At 41.8% G+C, this 17,174-nt stretch overlaps 1 protein-coding gene across 20 annotated transcripts in view; it reads left to right on the top strand.

The window, feature by feature from the left end:
• map4k3b (mitogen-activated protein kinase kinase kinase kinase 3b) overlaps nucleotides 1–17,174 on the top strand; it is a 288,964-nt gene that overhangs the window by 70,773 nt on the left and 201,017 nt on the right. For all 20 annotated transcript variants that reach the window (XR_013499675.1, XR_013499674.1, XM_078230171.1 and 17 more), the window contains exon 2: nucleotides 1,826–1,883. Coding sequence is in view for 18 of the 20 variants with exons in the window: in XM_078230171.1 (XP_078086297.1) it covers nucleotides 1,826–1,883 (58 nt within the window). In the remaining 2 variants the exon portion in view is untranslated. The remainder of the gene's footprint in view (nucleotides 1–1,825; nucleotides 1,884–17,174) is intronic.

Raw genomic sequence — 17,174 nt, 5'->3', positions numbered from 1 at the left:
CCACACAGATGCCAGGCAATGACCATCACCACTAAGAGACACTCTCCTTGACATTGAATGGTGTTATCATCCCTGAATCCCCCACTGTCAACATCCTTGGGGTTGCCATTGACCAGAAACTCAACTGGATTCACCACTTAAAAAAAAATGGCTACAAGAGCAGGCCAGAGGTTAGGAATACTGCGGCGAGTAACTCGCCTCTTGATTCCCCAAAGCCTATCCTGGTGGCTCAGTGGGTTGAAAGTGGTTTCTTACCTTTTTCGATCAGATTCAAATCCAGTGCAAATTGATGAATTAAAAACTTAAAAGCTTTGTTTGTTTGCTAGGTGTAAGGGTACGATGTGAAATTAATTTGGATGGTCTGAATCTACTTTTTCTCTTTCTCAGAATCTAGTTTTTTTTTAGTGAGCATTGACAAAATGGTACCCAATTCAGTTTTAATTGACAATCTTGCTCCGAGATTGTAGGATTAATAATTTGGGAAATGGAAAAGATGATATACAGGTGCAATAGGTGCTGCTGTTTGTGACTGAGAAACAGTGCCAGGGACCCAGGGTCAATTCCGCCCTTGGGTCACTGTCTGTGGAATTTGCACATTCTCCCCGTGTCTGCGTGGGTTTCCTGCGGGTGCTCCAGTTTCTTCCCACAGTCCAAAGATGTGCAGGTTTGCTTGATTGGCCATGCTAAATTAATCCCTAGTATCAGGGGAGTTAGCAGGGTAAACATTAGGGATTGCAGGAATGGGACGTGGGTGGGATGCTAACCTGAGTTATCTTGATTCTGACTGTGGATGCCTCAAAAATATTTTTAACTCCTGGACCCACATTCAAGGCATTCATCGTTTTTTGGAAGGTAATTTCAACTACCAGTAACATTTATGATGCAGTTGTTGTATTAGTAATCCTACCATCCAGTAGTCATACAAAGAAAGTTCTCTCTAACTGCCAGATCCATTTAAATGCTGAATCACGAGCAGTATCATCGTTGACAAAGACTGACTGAGTCAGAATGATCACATGAGTGCTTGTTCTTGTTTACTTGAAGATGACTCAATGACTTTGTCCTATATCAATATTGTCTAAGTTTAATTTTAACTCTGGATTTTCACAGTAAAATAGTATCAGAAGGAATAGGTAGACAAATTGAATTGGATTCTCATGATTGCGGTTGTGTGGGTAGTCTAACCCTATGTTCTGACGGACATTGAACCATAGTACCAACAGTCCTTTGGTCTCCAATTGCCATTAAATTGGCCATTCCACAGGTAGGCTAGTGTAATCAAGGTACTTGTTTGATTTTTGCTACTGAGGCACATTTTTGGGGCAATGTAGAGGGAGCTTTAAACTGAAAATTGAACTATACTATATATTACCTGACCATAGGTATCCTATCACCTTGATGAATATAAAGTTTACAACAGATATGGATTCATAACCTCCCCTTCCATAGTGACAGCATCTGACCTTAGGGTGAGTGAATCTTTGGATGAGAATTGTGAGTCTTTTCTCAGGTTGGCATGTAAATGTGTTGGGGCTGATGTGTGGAAAAGACTAACTCAAGAAATGGTAGGAAATCTTTCTGAATTCTTGTCACATCCTTAGTGTGAAAAGGAAATGAACCTTCAGTTGCCCTATTTGCATGAGGTGAAAAATTGGGGCATTGGCTACCCCATTTACTTTTGTTACTGACACTTCACTTTGCACTTTGGCTTCGAGAAAAATGTTCCAATTTCAGAAATCCCAGCACTATGTTGTAGCTGTTAAGGATTTATTTTTTGGGTTTTGAATATGAATGTTCAAAAGTTGTTTTCTGTTTCCTGCTTTAGGCTCGGAATGTCAATACCGGAGAGATGGCAGCCATTAAAGTTATCAAGCTGGAACCTGGTAAGTAATCATCAGTCTCATTTTAGATAATAAAGCTATCCTTTAAATTGTTTCTTGTGATTGAGTATATTATATTTATATTAACTTTGAACGTTACAGGAGTACACGCATCATGGTATTAAATGTTTTTTAGCAAACGTTTTTTGCTTAGTTCTTTAAATGTAATAAACTTGAGATAAATGTTATATAATTTATAAACACCATTACGAAATGCAAATTTTACGTATTCTTAATTTCTTCAATCTTCCAAATAACACAATTCCTCAGATATCCTAGTCATGGGTGAGTCATATTTAAAATAAATTTCATTGCAGTGTCACACTGCACATCAGTGGTCAAGAACAGGAATTGAAATATTTAAGGATAATTATAGATATGGATAATCCATTTAAATTGTGATTCTGGTGATTACCTGGGGCTATGGAAAATACCAGTAGAATATTGTCAGATAGCCTGTACTGCAAATTGCAGTATTTGCTATTGTGGATAAGTCTGAGTTTTACCCTGACCAATTATTCCAGTAGTTTCTTACCACCCTGAGGAGTTGAATGGTGATTGTTGTATGCTGTCTGTTGGAAGGAATGGGTTTAATACGCCATGTGGTCAGTTGTCATTCTATGGTATTTCTCCTTTCAATATTATTGAGCTAAAGTATCAGAATTATCTTGAATGGAGGGGGGAAAGATTTAAATGTTCAACAAGGCCAGAAATAAAATACATGTAAATAAATTGACTCGCAACCAAGGTTAGAAAAAATGCCACCTAGAATTTTCATGCAGCGTGTTAAACACCAGGAAAATTCATATGGAACTGACAAAATAAAAGATAAGTAATTAATTTAAAAACAAATAACTTCTGCTAACTATAACAGCACAATCTAGAATCATAGGGTCATAGAATCTGAGCAAAATCAATAACGCAAAAGATCAGGGAATTTTAAATCCAAACCATCACTCCCCAAACTATTTAAATTGTGTTTCGTGATCATTGCTGATTCAATTCGGCGACACGGTTGCACAGTAGCTAGCACTGATTCCTCACAGCTCCAAGGACCCGGGTTCAATTCCGACCTTGGGTGACCATCCGTGTGGAGTTTGCACATTTTCCCCGTGTCTCTGTGGGTTTCCTCTGGGTGCTTCGGTTTCCTCCTGCAGTCCAAAGATGTGCAAGTTAGGTAGATTGGTCATCCTAAATTGCCTCTTAAATTAGATAGATTAGCCATGGGTGTTACGGTAATAGGATGGGGGAAAGAGCCTGGGGAAGAAACACTGCCAGAAAGTCAGTGCAGGCTCGATGGGCCGAATGGCCTCTTCTGCATTGTAGGGATTTTATGATTCTATGAATTAATCTGAGTCAGAGCCTGTGACAAAATAAGCATGAGTTTGTGCTAGTTTGGGAAGGCACCTATAAATTGCAATTCTTTCCATGCATTTTTTAAAGTTGATTCATATCAAAAAATACTTAATTTACTAAGAAAGAGACAAGTGTATGCAATAAATGTATTAATTGTTTAGTATTTTTCAATAATTTTACTTCAGGTTACTTATGACTACTAAAGATGTTTATTTTTGGTTTGTCATTTTCAGCTGTATTAATAAAACTTTATCAGGTTAAAATAGTTCTTAATAGAAGAAGGTGATAATTATTCCTATCACACTGTACAAATGTGCTGGTTCATAGAAGATTTTAAGTTAGTGATTGTAAAAATGTATTTTAGCAGAAACTTTGAAGTGTAAGCTAACTAGTGCAATTTCAAGTGCATTTTTGCTCAAGTTTCCAATGGGCCTAAAGTGAAAACTCTTCCAAAGCTAGTGAAAATAGAAAGGTAAATCAAGCCTTTGACAGCCTTCCTTCCTTATGAGACAGTGGTTTGTGCTTTTATTGTTTGTGTTAAACATCAGTTGTTATAGTTCAGGAACCTCACTCTCGCATGCTGCCTTTGATGAAGAGGAAGATAGTGGCTTGAGAAGGTGCAGGATTCACACTCTCTCCTGTTTTCTCTGGCTCTCTTCTTGGCCAGATGAGCTTTCTGTTTCACCTTGTCTCTTCCACTGCCTCTCTAAACAGTCAGCCTCTTGAGGTTATGGTCAGTGACATCTGTCTCTCAGTTGTCTGCGTTGATGTCTGTCATTTTTATATCTCAATTGAATGTGCCATTATGGCAGAGGTATGGATGCCCAGCAGCTCATGATCCAGCGCAGATGCCATTGACTTAGCATTAAGCTTATGCTGATGGAATTAAAATGCTTCAAAACTCCTGAGTTGGTGACCTAGTCCAGCCAAGTGATGCCAAGGATATGTCTGAGACAGTGAAGGTGGCAGCTGTTTAGCCTTTTCTCCTGCTTACCATATGCTGTCCAGGTCTAACTACTGTAGAGGAGGTCGCAGGTTTGGCAGACTAGTAATTTGGTGTTCTTGGTCACTTTGCTTTGTTCTACACACTTTTACTCAGCTGGGGCATAACAGATGCAGCTTTTGAAATATGTGTGTTGGGTTCAGCATCAGATGAGGAATCGCTGATGATTGTGGAGCCTACATATGTGAAGCTATCAACAACCTCGAGTGTTATATTGTCAATGCTGTTTGCAGTATGGGAATGCCCTGGACCATGATATTTGTCTTCCCGATGCTGATGGTCAAGCCAAACTCTTTGCAAGTGGGAAAGAGTCTGTTGGAGGTGTTTCTTGGTACAGAATGCGAGTGCTTAGAATGACTCTGAGAACCTGATGTAATTTTGTCTTTGATCTCAGCTGCGCAAAGCTGAACAACTTTGTCTATTATGGTATATTAGTAGAAACTCTTTTGAGAATGAATTGAAGGCATGTGCCAGTAGCAAAGAGAAGCATATAATAACTGTTGGGGCTAGAATGCAACCTTGTTTGACTTCACTGTAGATCTCAAAGGGTTCTGATGTAGTTCCTTATTGCTGACCTTCCCTGTCACCTTGCTATGGAAAGAGGAAATCACCCTGAGCAGCTTTGGAGCACAGTCGATTTTCTTCAGTTTAAGTAAGACTGCCTCTGCTCACATGGTCCGATGTTTTGGTGGGATTGTAGGCAATGTATGGTAGCCTCCTTTGTTCACGGCATTTCTCCTATAGCTGCCAGACTGAGACGATCTTGTCAATTGCGAACCTTCCAGTTCTAAAACCACACTGGGATTTGGGATGGTAATGTTAAAATAGAGTATTGCTGAAAATAGCTTTCGCCTGATGCTCGGTATGTAGACTGTACATCCCAAAGACTGGTGAATTGTATCAAGTGGCATGTCCCTTCCGCTGTTTGCAACAGGCAAGGCAAAGGCCGTACCTAACCAGCCTCTGATTGAAAAACTCAAAACACGGTGTCCAACATTAGATGTGATTGTTCAAAAGCTTTGACAAAATATATCTTTTCGGCAAAACGTCCTGTGCCACCAAACGACTATTAATATTGAAATCATTGATTTAGTTCAGTCTGTGAATGACATTGGTGAAAATTAAAGTGGATCAATGGGAAAACTGCCGCATGATTTACCAACATTGGAAAGGTGTGTTGTGGTGACCTGCCTAAGGGCCGGTCCTCTGCTCACAACTCATGATCCTCCACATCCTTGTAGAACCTCCCATTTTCAATTTCAATGTTCAATATGATTGGAAAAAAGAATACATGAGGTGGTTTCCTGTTATCTTCCTCGCGCTTAAAGGAAACGTGAGTCCTCTTCCCTAAGCTCTTCAGCTTTTGGACAGCTGTTATCCCTTGATTCTAGCTCTGCTGTCAACACAACTGGAAATTACACAGTTGGCCATGACTCATAAACTTGAGCATAGGACCCTTGCCTGGGACTGGGGTGACTTGCCAAAGGGCAAGGGGAGTACCCATGGCTTCTCAAATGACCCTGCTTCCCTAAGGCTGATCAAATAAAAAAAATTGTTGACTATCCAATAGAAACTTATATGTCAGCTAAAAATGACTGAAGAGGCAATACATATATATATTAAAATAAACTGGACAAGGCAAGGGGAGCGTTGGTAAAAACAGAAAACCTGGTACTCAAATTAACATTGCTGCAGTGTAGTGGTTAATCACTCAAAATTCATTTAATCTAAGAATTGGTTTGTGTTTTTAACCATGGCAAAAATGACAAGCTCCGCTAACAAACGCAGAAGACAATAAGACAGTCAGCTTTGTTGGTGGACTGAAGTCTACAAACACCCTTGAACATCATTTGAAACAAATTGATGATCACATCACATTTCCAACAGTATGCGTCACAGTTCATTTTTGAAACAGTAGGTGAGATTTGGTCTCCATGAATATGACAGAGCTAATTTTTTAGGCAATAGATCTAATTTCATCAAGATGTGATGATCCAATTCGGCGTAGAGGTCTACCTAAAATATTTGAGGCAGCATTGAATGGGTGAAAAAACAAACATAAAATCTCTTGTTGCTTTTGAACCACATTTTCCAGAGATCAAAGGATTGGTATGCAGATAGTGGTCCCCAGTGGAAGAAACTCTTTGAGGAACACCCTTCCCTGCCTTTTCTCCAACCACTGCCAGCCCTCGCACTTGCAATGTAAATGTCAAACAGCTGACAACTAAACATGATGGCTGGTTGGCACCTAGATCTCAATAAGAGGAGGGTTATTGACAAGTTGATGGATGTTTTTGACTAACATTTATTTATGAATTTGTGTGAATAAAAGTTCAGTCTTTTGCTGAACTTGACCTGAATGACTAGATGGAATCCAAATGTATACCATATTTTTGCAAAGTGGTGTGAATTATGTGTTGGAACTCTGAATACAAAGGAATACTTCACCTTCCTAGAGTACATAAACTGTTGTTTGCTGAGGAATAGGCACCTTAAATCTTCATTCCTCCTTTTATTCCCTTTAATCATGTGTGCAAGAGTAGAGACCTGGGTGCGTGCATGCATAAGTCATTGAAGGTGGCAGGACAGATAGAGAAGGTAATAAAGCATGCAGTATATTACACTTTAGGAGGCTATGCTGAACCATATAAGATACTAGGTAGACCTCAGTTGGAGTACTGTGTACAGTTCTGGGCGCCATATTTTAAGAAGGATGTGAATGCATTTGAAATATTGCACAAGAGATTTACAGAAATGGTTCCAGGGATGAGAAACTTGAGTGCTGAAGATAGATTGGAGAACTTAGGACTGTTCATCTTGGAGAGAAGAAGCCTAAGAGGAAATTTGGTAGAGATGTTCAAAAACATGAAGGACCTGGACAGAGTAGATGGGGAGAAACTGTTCCCACTCGTAAAAGGATCGAGAACAAGAGGGCACCGATTTGAAGTGGTTTGCAAAAGAAGCAAATATGGAATGACAAAAACCTTTTTCACACAGCGAGTGGTTCGGATGTGGAATGCCTTGCATGGAAGTATGGCCGGATCAGTCGAAGCATTCGAGGGCATTAGATGATTATTTGAATAGAAACAATGTGCAGTGTTATGGGGAAAAGGGAATCATAATGTTAATTCAGAGTGCAGGTGCAGATATGATGGACTGAATGGCTTTCTTTTCTGTAATTCGGTGAATTGTTTTTTTCACCCTTGCCACAGTATAGAAATGGCCATTATCTAAGTCACAGTCACAGCTACACAGGATATCATAAACTGTACCTCTCATCCTTCTCAATCTGCCTCGAGCCTTCGGCACAGTTGACCACCACCATCTCCCTCAATGTCTCCAAATTCTCTTAATTTGTCAGGCTTTTTGTCTGATTATATTGGGGCAGTAGGTGGTGTAGTGATAATGTCACTGAACTAGTAATGCAGATGCTCAGGCTAATGCTTTGGGGACATGGGTGCAAATGGCAGCTGGTAAAATTAGAATTTGATTGATAAAATCTGGAATTAAAAGCTCAGTGAAAGTGACCATATTGTCAGTTGTTGTTAAAGACCCATTTGATCCACTAATGTCTGTCAGGGAAGGATAGCTGTCATCCCTACCTGATGTGACTGCAGAGTCATTGCCATGTGGTTGACTCTTCTGCAATGGCTTAGCAAGCCACTCAGTCAAGGGCAATTAGGAATGGGCTGCAACTGCTGGCTTTGCCAGTGATGCCCATATCACATAAAAGAATACATTTTAAAAATGCAGTGCTGGATAAGCAGAAATTTCCTCCAACATTTAGTTTGAAGTATTACTTGTGCCCTCATCACAAATTATTTTCCATAGTCAGTGACTCCATCCCTCTCCCTGGCGATTGCTTGAGGTTGAACTTGACCGTTGACAACCTTTGTGGCATATTTGACATCTAACTCAACTTCTGACCACATTTGCTACCTCACCAAGACTGATTACTTCCATAATATATCCCGACTCTGTCCTTGCCTCAGCTCGTTTGCACTGACAGCCTCGTTCATACTTTGTTACCTCTAGACTTGTCTGTTCTGGTTCTCTCCTGGCTGGCTTCCCGTCTTCCACCCTCCATAAACTTGAGCTTATCTAAAACTCTACTGCCCATATCCTAACTTGCTTCAAAATTCTTTTGCCCATTACCTGTGCACTCGTTGAACTACCATGGCTCTTGGTCCAGCAATGTCTCATTTAAAATTCTCACCCTTGTTTTCAATTCCCTTCATGGTCTCGCCCCTCTAAATTTCTGCAAACCCCTCCAACTCCAAAAATTTTTGAGATCTCTGCGTTTCTCAATTCTGAGCTCTTACACATTTCTGATTTTTAATAGTTCCACAGTCAGCTACTGCGTCTTCAGTTCCCAGGCTCTAAGCTCCTTCTCAAAACTCCTGTTTTTTTCTTTTCTCCCTTACCACAATTCTTAAAATGTGTTTCTTTGATTAAGCTTCTGGTGATCTGACATATTTCCTCTTGTCGCTGGGTGGCAAATTTTGATTGCTTGTGCTCTTGGGACATTGTACTAGGTTAAGGGTGCAATATAAATGCAAGTTTTAGGAACACTTCCCTTCCCATTCCTGATCCATCTTCCAACTCAAGAAGGTGACTGCCTGATGAGAATTTCAGCAGCAAGTTAGTTGAGATGGATAAAGTCAGGTGATGTTGTGAAGGTGGAAATAGATGTCTTGATGGCGTGAATATGCGGTCGGAAGCTTGCCTCAGGGTTGCAAGCAGAATGGTTTACATTCAGATTGTTGTCAGGGAGAATCGGAGTTGGTAGCTAGGGAACAGTGTTTGGAGCAGAGATTGCAAATGATGGCTTTAGTCTTCCAGTAATTAATTGGAGGACATATTTGCTTATCTAGAAATAATTTAGCTCGAGAGGTGGCAAGTAGAGCTGGGTGTAGTCAGCGTGCATGCAAAATTTAATGCTGTGCTTTCAGATATAACTGAAGGGCAGCATGTAAATTGAAAATGGGAGGGGGCCCAAGGATTGATGGTGGTGGCATCTAACCAGAAGACAAGTGCAAGAGCAGTCTCATCCAGCTGGATAACAGTGGAGAGGCATTGGAGCAGGATGGTGCGATCGTGTGTCTAAGGCTGCAGACAGATTGAAAAGAGTGAGGAGAGTTAGTTTACCTTTGTCACACTCGTGGAGGATGTTTTTTGTGATTTTCAGAAGAATTATTTTAGTACTGTAGGAGGGATAGAAAACTAATGGAAGGGATTTAAATGTTGAGTTTTGGGAGGTGACAAAACATTCAAGGATTTTACTGAGGAAAGGGAAGTTGGAGACAGGGTGATAGTGATGGTGGGATTAAGATTTGTTTTTTGAGGAGGGGGCAATGATGGTAGATTTAAGGGAGAGACGAACAAAAATTAAAGAGGACCATTAACAATATCTGCTAATGTAGAGATCAGGACAGGAAGTTGGGTGATCAGTTTAATGGAAATAAGGTTGAAAGAGCAGGAAGTGGGACTTGTGAACAGGATGAGCTTGGAGAGGCCACAAGGGGCAATAGGAGACAAAACGAGAAAGGTCTGAGTTCAGGGCTAGTTCAGAGGGAGTTTTAGTTTGAACAATTGACTAGTGGAAGGGAGAGAGATGATAGAGGTAGCTGATTGGATGGTCTCGATCTTAGTGACAAAGAAAGCCATGAGTTTTTTTTGCATGTATGGAGGTGAAACTAGAGGAAATTCGGGAGGGGAATTTAAGAAGGTGATTTGCATAGTGAAAATAAGCTGGGGTTATCTTTGCTTTCCAGAATGATCTTGGAATAATGAGCAGTTTTAGCAGAAGAGAGCAAGACTCAAACATGCTTACCAATGTTTTCTATTGAGTTGTTTCCTTAATTGATATGAATAGTATGAGAAGGTCTTCAAATGTCACCCTTTCAGCCAAACCCAATTGAAACTGGTGGAATTTGAGAATGAGTCTTTATTCTGATGCTGTAAACAATTTCAAATCCTCTTAAAGATGTTGGATTTAGAGGGTAAAAACAAATTTTAGCCTATTAAGTTCCTATAGGTCTTGTAGTGTAGTGTTAGTATCTCTGGACCAGAAGCTCTGGATTGAAGTCCCATTTCAGGACTTGATGGCCACGGTGTTGCATTTTTAATGTGGCTGAATGGGTTGATTATCAGATCAGCCATTTGCAGAAGGCATTGGCAAGCCGCTGCAGTATTCTGCCAAGTGTAATCATGGACCAATCCGATGAAAGTCCATGGTCACCAATGTCCTCTTACGCACGGTACCTTGAGGATGAAAGTTCTTGTATTCTCTTGAGTTATGGGATTTTTGAGTAATGGAATTTTCCGACCTTGCCTGCAGTTGGGATTCTCTGGTCCTGCTGCTGTGAATGGAGAAATTGAATGCTGCCAATCTTGACCACCGTGTTGTTTAAAAGGAAAATAATTAGTGGTTTTTTTCCCCCTTATGGAATGATTTACCTGCTTCTTATTGTATGTGAAGATTGAAACTGTCACTTTCCACCTTTCAAATGAGAGAAAGTTCATTACAAAAATATTTTCAAGATTTTAATCTTATTCTGTTGCAATTAGATTGGGGGTCTACTCTTTGGGGTGTTACAGTGGTTACCCTTGATGCTTCACAGCACCAGGGACCTGGGTTTGATTTCTGTCTTGGGTCACTGTCTGTGTGGAGTTTGCATGTTCTCCCCGTGTCTGCGTGGGTTTCCTCCGGGTACTCCGGTTTCCTCCCACAGTCCTTAAGACATGCTGGTTAGGTGCATTGGCCATGCTAAATTCTCCCTCAGTGTATCCGAACAGGCGCCGGAGTGTGGCGACTAGGGGATTTTCACAGTAACTTCATTGCAGTGTTAATGTAAGCCTACTTGTGACACTAATAAATACTTTAATAAACATTAAACTTTAACCTGCACATCTTTGTTAATGATTACTAAATAAACTTTAACTTTGTATTCTGTAGATCATAATGATTCCTTAAGCATGATAGTGTAAATCAGACTTCTGTTCAAGAGAGAAGGCTGGAGCCAGCATGGTAAATTATTTGTATTTACAACTTTACAGGCTCAAGGAGGAGATTGATAACTGTCAAGTTTTTTAATGATCTGTTGCCTTTTAGAGCAGCTAAAAGTAGTCATTGGCTTTAAGTATACGGAACATAGTATCAACATTTAAAAAAATCTCCCTGCTCATGACTGAAATGAATGTGCCAGTTGTAATTTATTGGAAATTGTGACCAGACTGAATGTTATGTAGATACCTTACTAGTAATCCACCCAATGCATTACTTAGACATTTTAGTTCAAATTGTATTCCATCTTGCCCTACCATGACTTCACAATAAAGCTTTCCTCCACCATAAATATGTTTTATACCCTGCTTGTGTATATGCAGTTGGATGAAAAGACCAGTCAGTTTAACCTTTCTATATTTTGTACTGTTGCAGTCATACATGCCATTGAGCCATACTGAGATGAAGGATGTAATTCCTAGCTTGAGCACATTTGTGACTGATCCTTCACAATGCTGTTGTGCACACACGCCAATAAAATCAAAGATACAAAGTTTGGAATTCTGATAAGTATGTATATGAAGACCAAATCAAATTTTCCACATAAGAGGGAAGAGAACTCGTAGCTGCACACCTCATGAATGAGAAATGAATTACTTATGTTTCATAGGAAGCACAAGTTTAATTTGTGAAAATAAAATCCAAATTAAATTATTTGTGCCAGTCAAAAAAATGAAGTGGTTATTTCTGATGTACTGCACGGAGAGTGCTTTTTGGGGAGCCGGGGAAAGAAGGAAGGGAACTTGTGGCCCAGTTTATGGAAAGCTCGTCTCGACAATGAGAAAGGAAAGGCAAGTAGTCAGCCACGTTAAGGAAGGACCAAAGAGGTGTTTGGCTTCTTCAAAACTTTGTGGAACAAGTTACTGTTTGGTTCTAGCTGTTCACCATGTGCTACACTAGAGGCAAGCTTTTGACATGAGCTTAAGTCTGAAATGGTACTGCCCATTAAGGGGTGTGCATTAGTATCATCCATTTTAGTGGGATTGACATAATCTGTATGGTTCATTAAATTGCTTCCTGGTTTTGAGTTTGATCTCTGTTTTCTCATCTTATAATCTTGCCTAGAACTAGAGAATGTATAGCACAGAAACAGGGCATTCAGCCAAACTGGTCCATGTCAGTGTTTATGCTATGAACTTCCTCTCACTTTGCTATTCATTCTAACTCAATCTGCATAACCTTCTGTTCCTTTTCATTGTGTGTTGATCTAGTTTTTCCTTAAATGCATCTTATACTATTTGTCTCAACTACCCGTAATAGTTATTTCTGTTTTGTAACCACTTTCTGGGTAAATATTATTGAACACAAGGTATTCATATTCACTATGTTAGACCATAATTACTGTTACCGACTCAAGATAAAATTAAGTATAATTCTAACAACGATTGTTTGAAAATCTATTACCTGAAACAGGCATTCTGGTACAATTCAGCATGAGAGTTTAAGTCCGCTCTATGTTGGAAGTCAAAAGCAGTTTAACACATTTCATCGAGGTCATCATTTTGAGCATGGCTCAAATATTTTGAAAGAAGGAAGGGAAAACAGAGGGAGGATCTAGATTAAAAGTTAGAGAAATTAGGAGAAAGTTTCAAAAGAGCAGGGCAACTTTTAAGGTGCTGGTACAAATGGTGTTTTGTTATTTAAATATCCTGTAAATAAATTCCGTTTATGAAACAATGCGTTATTTGCATTGTTTATTTAAGATTTTTTTGACGCAATTCCTTGCTGCTTTAACTCAACTGTCTGATGTGTTGCTATCAGCATTTTCTCGTTTTGCCTCAGTGAGGTGTTAACCACTGTAGATCCTGAGCCAGTAATGTCTTCTGTAATTTTGATGTGGAGATGCTGGCATTGGACTGGGGTAAGCACAGTAAGAAGTCTCACAACACCAGGTTAAAGTCCAACAAGTTTATTTGATAGCACAAGCCACAACCTTTCAGAGCGCTGCCCCTTCTTGGCTATCCAAGTTCCGCACACATGAGGACGGCCTCAACTGGGATCTTGGGTTCATGTCACACTATCTGTAACCCCCACAACTTGCCTGGGCTTGCAAAATCTCTCCTGGCTGGAGACAATACACATCTCTTTAACCTGTGCTTAACCCTCTCTCCACTCCCATTACCTGTACCTTTCAGACTTGATTACCTGTAAAGACTCGCATTCCAACCATTATTTTGTAAATTGAGTTTGTGTCTTTATATGCCCTGTTGTGAACAGAACTCCCACTTACCCGATGAAGGAGCAGCGCCCTGAAAGGTTGTGGCTTGTGCTACCAAATGAACCTGTTGGACTTTAACCTGGTGTTGTGAGATTTCCTACTGTTCTGTAATCTTCACATAGATTATGGTAGTTTGACTGTTACCACAGGAGAAACTAATGTTTCTGTGGGCTTAATATGGCAAAAGTCACTAATTTCATTTCACATCCTGGATTCCATACTTTGCACATTAGGCAATGCTATCAAAGTCCACAAAATACTCGTTGCCAAAGTCTGCGCAATGGCTGTAACAGCAGTAACTTGCTATATTTTAGAATCCTGGCGGGCCCATCTTCAGTAATGACTCCACCCACGGCAGCTTAAATGCTGCCGAAACCATTATTCATGACTTTGTTACCCCCGGGACTTGACTGTTTCTGGTTGCAAGGTTTTCAGACAGTGGGTGGAGGTGGGAAGGAACATCGCATTATTGCTTAATGAAACAATCTCAGCTACAATGAAGGATGAGAAGCAATTATTTCAAATGAAGCAATGGTATTTGCTAGACCATGAGTGTGATGGGTTAGGGGGTGGAAAGTGGGTGGGTGTTTTTTTTGGGGGGGGCGGGGGGGGGGGGAGCAGGAGGAGGAATGTCATGGTGGTTTCTTCCAGAGCATTTTGCAAGCTGTGATGGAGGCAGTGCTGGGATCTTGGTCCTTACTTCCTTTGCTGTTATTGAATAACCTTTTTTTAAAAAAAAATTGATTGGCTTTGCACAGAGTGGACAGGGCAAGTCCTAATCCATCTCCTTGCCAATTCAAATTGAATCCAATTCATGGTTCCCACACGAAAGACATACAAGATCCATGTTAGAATGTAACCAGTGACAACTTTGTTTTGGATGTAATGTGACCAATGGGAACAAGATGTAAGGGTCAGCTGACCCAGTAAACCATTGGAACCAATTACAAAGTGATGTAATAGTCAGCTGACCAGCTGATTCACTATAAATAAGGAACTTTGTAGAATTGTAGGTGGGTTGGAGTGGCCCAGGGCGAGGCCCCAAGTTTGGATAATGATTCTTTATTAAACCCTTTCTTTGATTTATAAGTTGGAGTAAGTTTTGTTGTATTTTCATTAGCTGCATTTTGAAGAGTTCCTTCTGAAGAAACAATCCAAGCTGACAAGAAAAGGCATTGCACCTGATCTTGGACTTGATCTTAACCAAAAGACCAAGAAGTGATCATCACACGCATGCGTGTCACAGTGACTCAGAGCCAATTACAGGGCTGTCCCTCTGGAGTCTCCACATTGTAGCCTCAGAGGAGGAGAAACTGGCAACCCACAGTTTGGAACCCCTGATTTAACCAGTCAGTTCATTAGCAGAATATGGTACAAAAAATAAGCCTGGTGAGACATAATAAGAAAGGCTGGCAGAAAGACGTGTGTGCAATGTATGACCCTGTGGATTGAATACCAGTGAATTGAAGCAATGTGGGTTGAAATTTGGAATATAAAAAGGGCACTCACGCTGCTGAGAATATACTGAAGACATTCACAGAACCAGAGTTAGATTAATGAGAAAATAGGTTTCCAAAATACTGAAAAATGCAGAAACAAATGGAATTTCAACTACCAAAGTATTAACTGGGATAAATTCATTGTTCATCAAGGTACAGAGGGTGCAGAATACTTAAATTCTATTCTATTCAGAACTTTTTTTGCAAATAGTGGAAAGCCCAACTGGAAAAGGGACAGTTTTGGACTTTGTTTTAGGGATTGGAGCTGGCCAGGTGACAGCGGTTATCAGTGAGGGAGAGCATTTTTTTGGTAGTGGTCATAATTCAGGTGGAGTTTTAAGTTGGGGTAAAGCTAATTTTACTAAGCTGTGATGCAATTTTGCAAAAAGTGGATTGGAAACAGCTACTTGAAGCAAATCAGTGTCAGACCAGTGCAAGGTATTCAAGGTGAAAAAGGGTACAGAACAAATATGTTTCCACAAAGACCTCCCTGCTTGTCAAAGAGAACACAGAATAGCATGAAGGAAAAAATAAACCTCATGTCAGATTCCAGGAACTTAAAACTGCAGAATGCATAGAGAAGTTTGGAAGTACAAGAATGAAATTAAGGAGGAAATTAGAGAGAAGAGATGGGGGGAAAAAAAAGTTGCCAAGTCAAATCGAGGGAACCCCAAAGATGTTTTATAAATACAAAAGAGGAAGACAACATCTATGGAAAGATTAGGGCCAATTAGAGATCAAAAATGTAACTTGTGTATGAAGGCAGAAGACATGGGGGGGGGGGGGGGGGGGGGGGGGAGGCGCTCTAGCAGCGCAATGGGCCGGGCGACATCAGTGGAAGCTGTTTAGTGAGCTCCCCGCTGGGCGCCACGGCCTCCGTGCTCTCTGGGGCCAGGATTTCTGGTGTCATCAGCTGTGCGCAAGAAATCGGCTTAAATATTGGGATAAACATTGAGGGAGGAAATATTAGGTGCTTGGTGGATCAATTGCTAGGCCTGGATGAAATGTATCCCAGGCTGCTAAGGAAAGCCAAAGAAGAACTAGAGGAGGCTCTGGCCATTGTTTTCCAATCCACACTGGCTCCAGGCCTGGTGTCAGAGGATTGCTAATGTTGTACAGTTGTTTAAAAATGATGGAAGGGATAACCTGAGTAATTATGGCTGGTCAGATTAACCATTGTGGTGGGAACATTATTGGAACAAATTATGAGACTGTATAATTCACCATTGTGGATGGTACAGATTGCTTATCGGCAGTGAGGATCCTCCAGTAGCAAACAGTAATAAACAGAAAAACAAACTTCACAAAGTAAATGCGCGCACACACCCCTTCCATGCGCATGCTCTTTCCCTTCCCTGCCACGCGCGTGCGCACTTTCCCTTCCTCCCTCCGCGTGTGCGCTCTTTCCCTTCCCCCCCCCCTCCGCGCGCGTGCACTCTTTCCCTTCCCCCATTGCGCGCGTGCGCTCTTTCCCTTCCCCCTCCACAGGCGTGTGCTCTTTCCCTTCCCCCTCCGTGCATGTGCGCTCTTTCCCTTCCCCCCTCTGCGCGCGCGCTCTTTCCCTTCCCCCATCGCGCGCGTGCACTCTTTCCCTTCCCCCTCTGCGCGCGCTCCTTCCATTCCCCCCTCTGCGCGCGCTCCTTCCATTCCCCCCTCTGCGCGCGCTCCTTCCATTCCCCCCTCTGCGCGCGCTCCTTCCATTCCCCCCTCTGCGCGCGCTCCTTCCATTCCCCCCTCTGCGCGCGCTCCTTCCATTCCCCCCTCTGCGCGCGCTCCTTCCATTCCCCCCTCTGCGCGCGCTCCTTCCATTCCCCCCTCTGCGCGCGCTCCTTCCATTCCCCCCTCTGCGCGCGCTCCTTCCATTCCCCCCTCTGCGCGCGCTCCTTCCATTCCCCCCTCTGCGCGCGCTCCTTCCATTCCCCCCTCTGCGCGCGCTCCTTCCATTCCCCCCTCTGCGCGCGCTCCTTCCATTCCCCCCTCTGCGCGCGCTCCTTCCATTCCCCCCTCTGCGCGCGCTCCTTCCATTCCCCCCTCTGCGCGCGCTCCTTCCATTCCCCCCTCTGCGCGCGCTCCTTCCATTCCCCCCTCTGCGCGCGCTCCTTCCATTCCCCCCTCTGCGCGCGCTCCTTCCATTCCCCCCTCTGCGCGCGCT

Source organism: Mustelus asterias, chromosome 15 (assembly GCF_964213995.1).
Source record: "Mustelus asterias chromosome 15, sMusAst1.hap1.1, whole genome shotgun sequence".
Classification (NCBI taxonomy): Eukaryota; Metazoa; Chordata; class Chondrichthyes; order Carcharhiniformes; family Triakidae; genus Mustelus; species Mustelus asterias.
The sequence above is the reverse complement of the archived record's forward strand: the minus strand, read 5'-3'. Positions and strand labels throughout refer to the sequence as shown.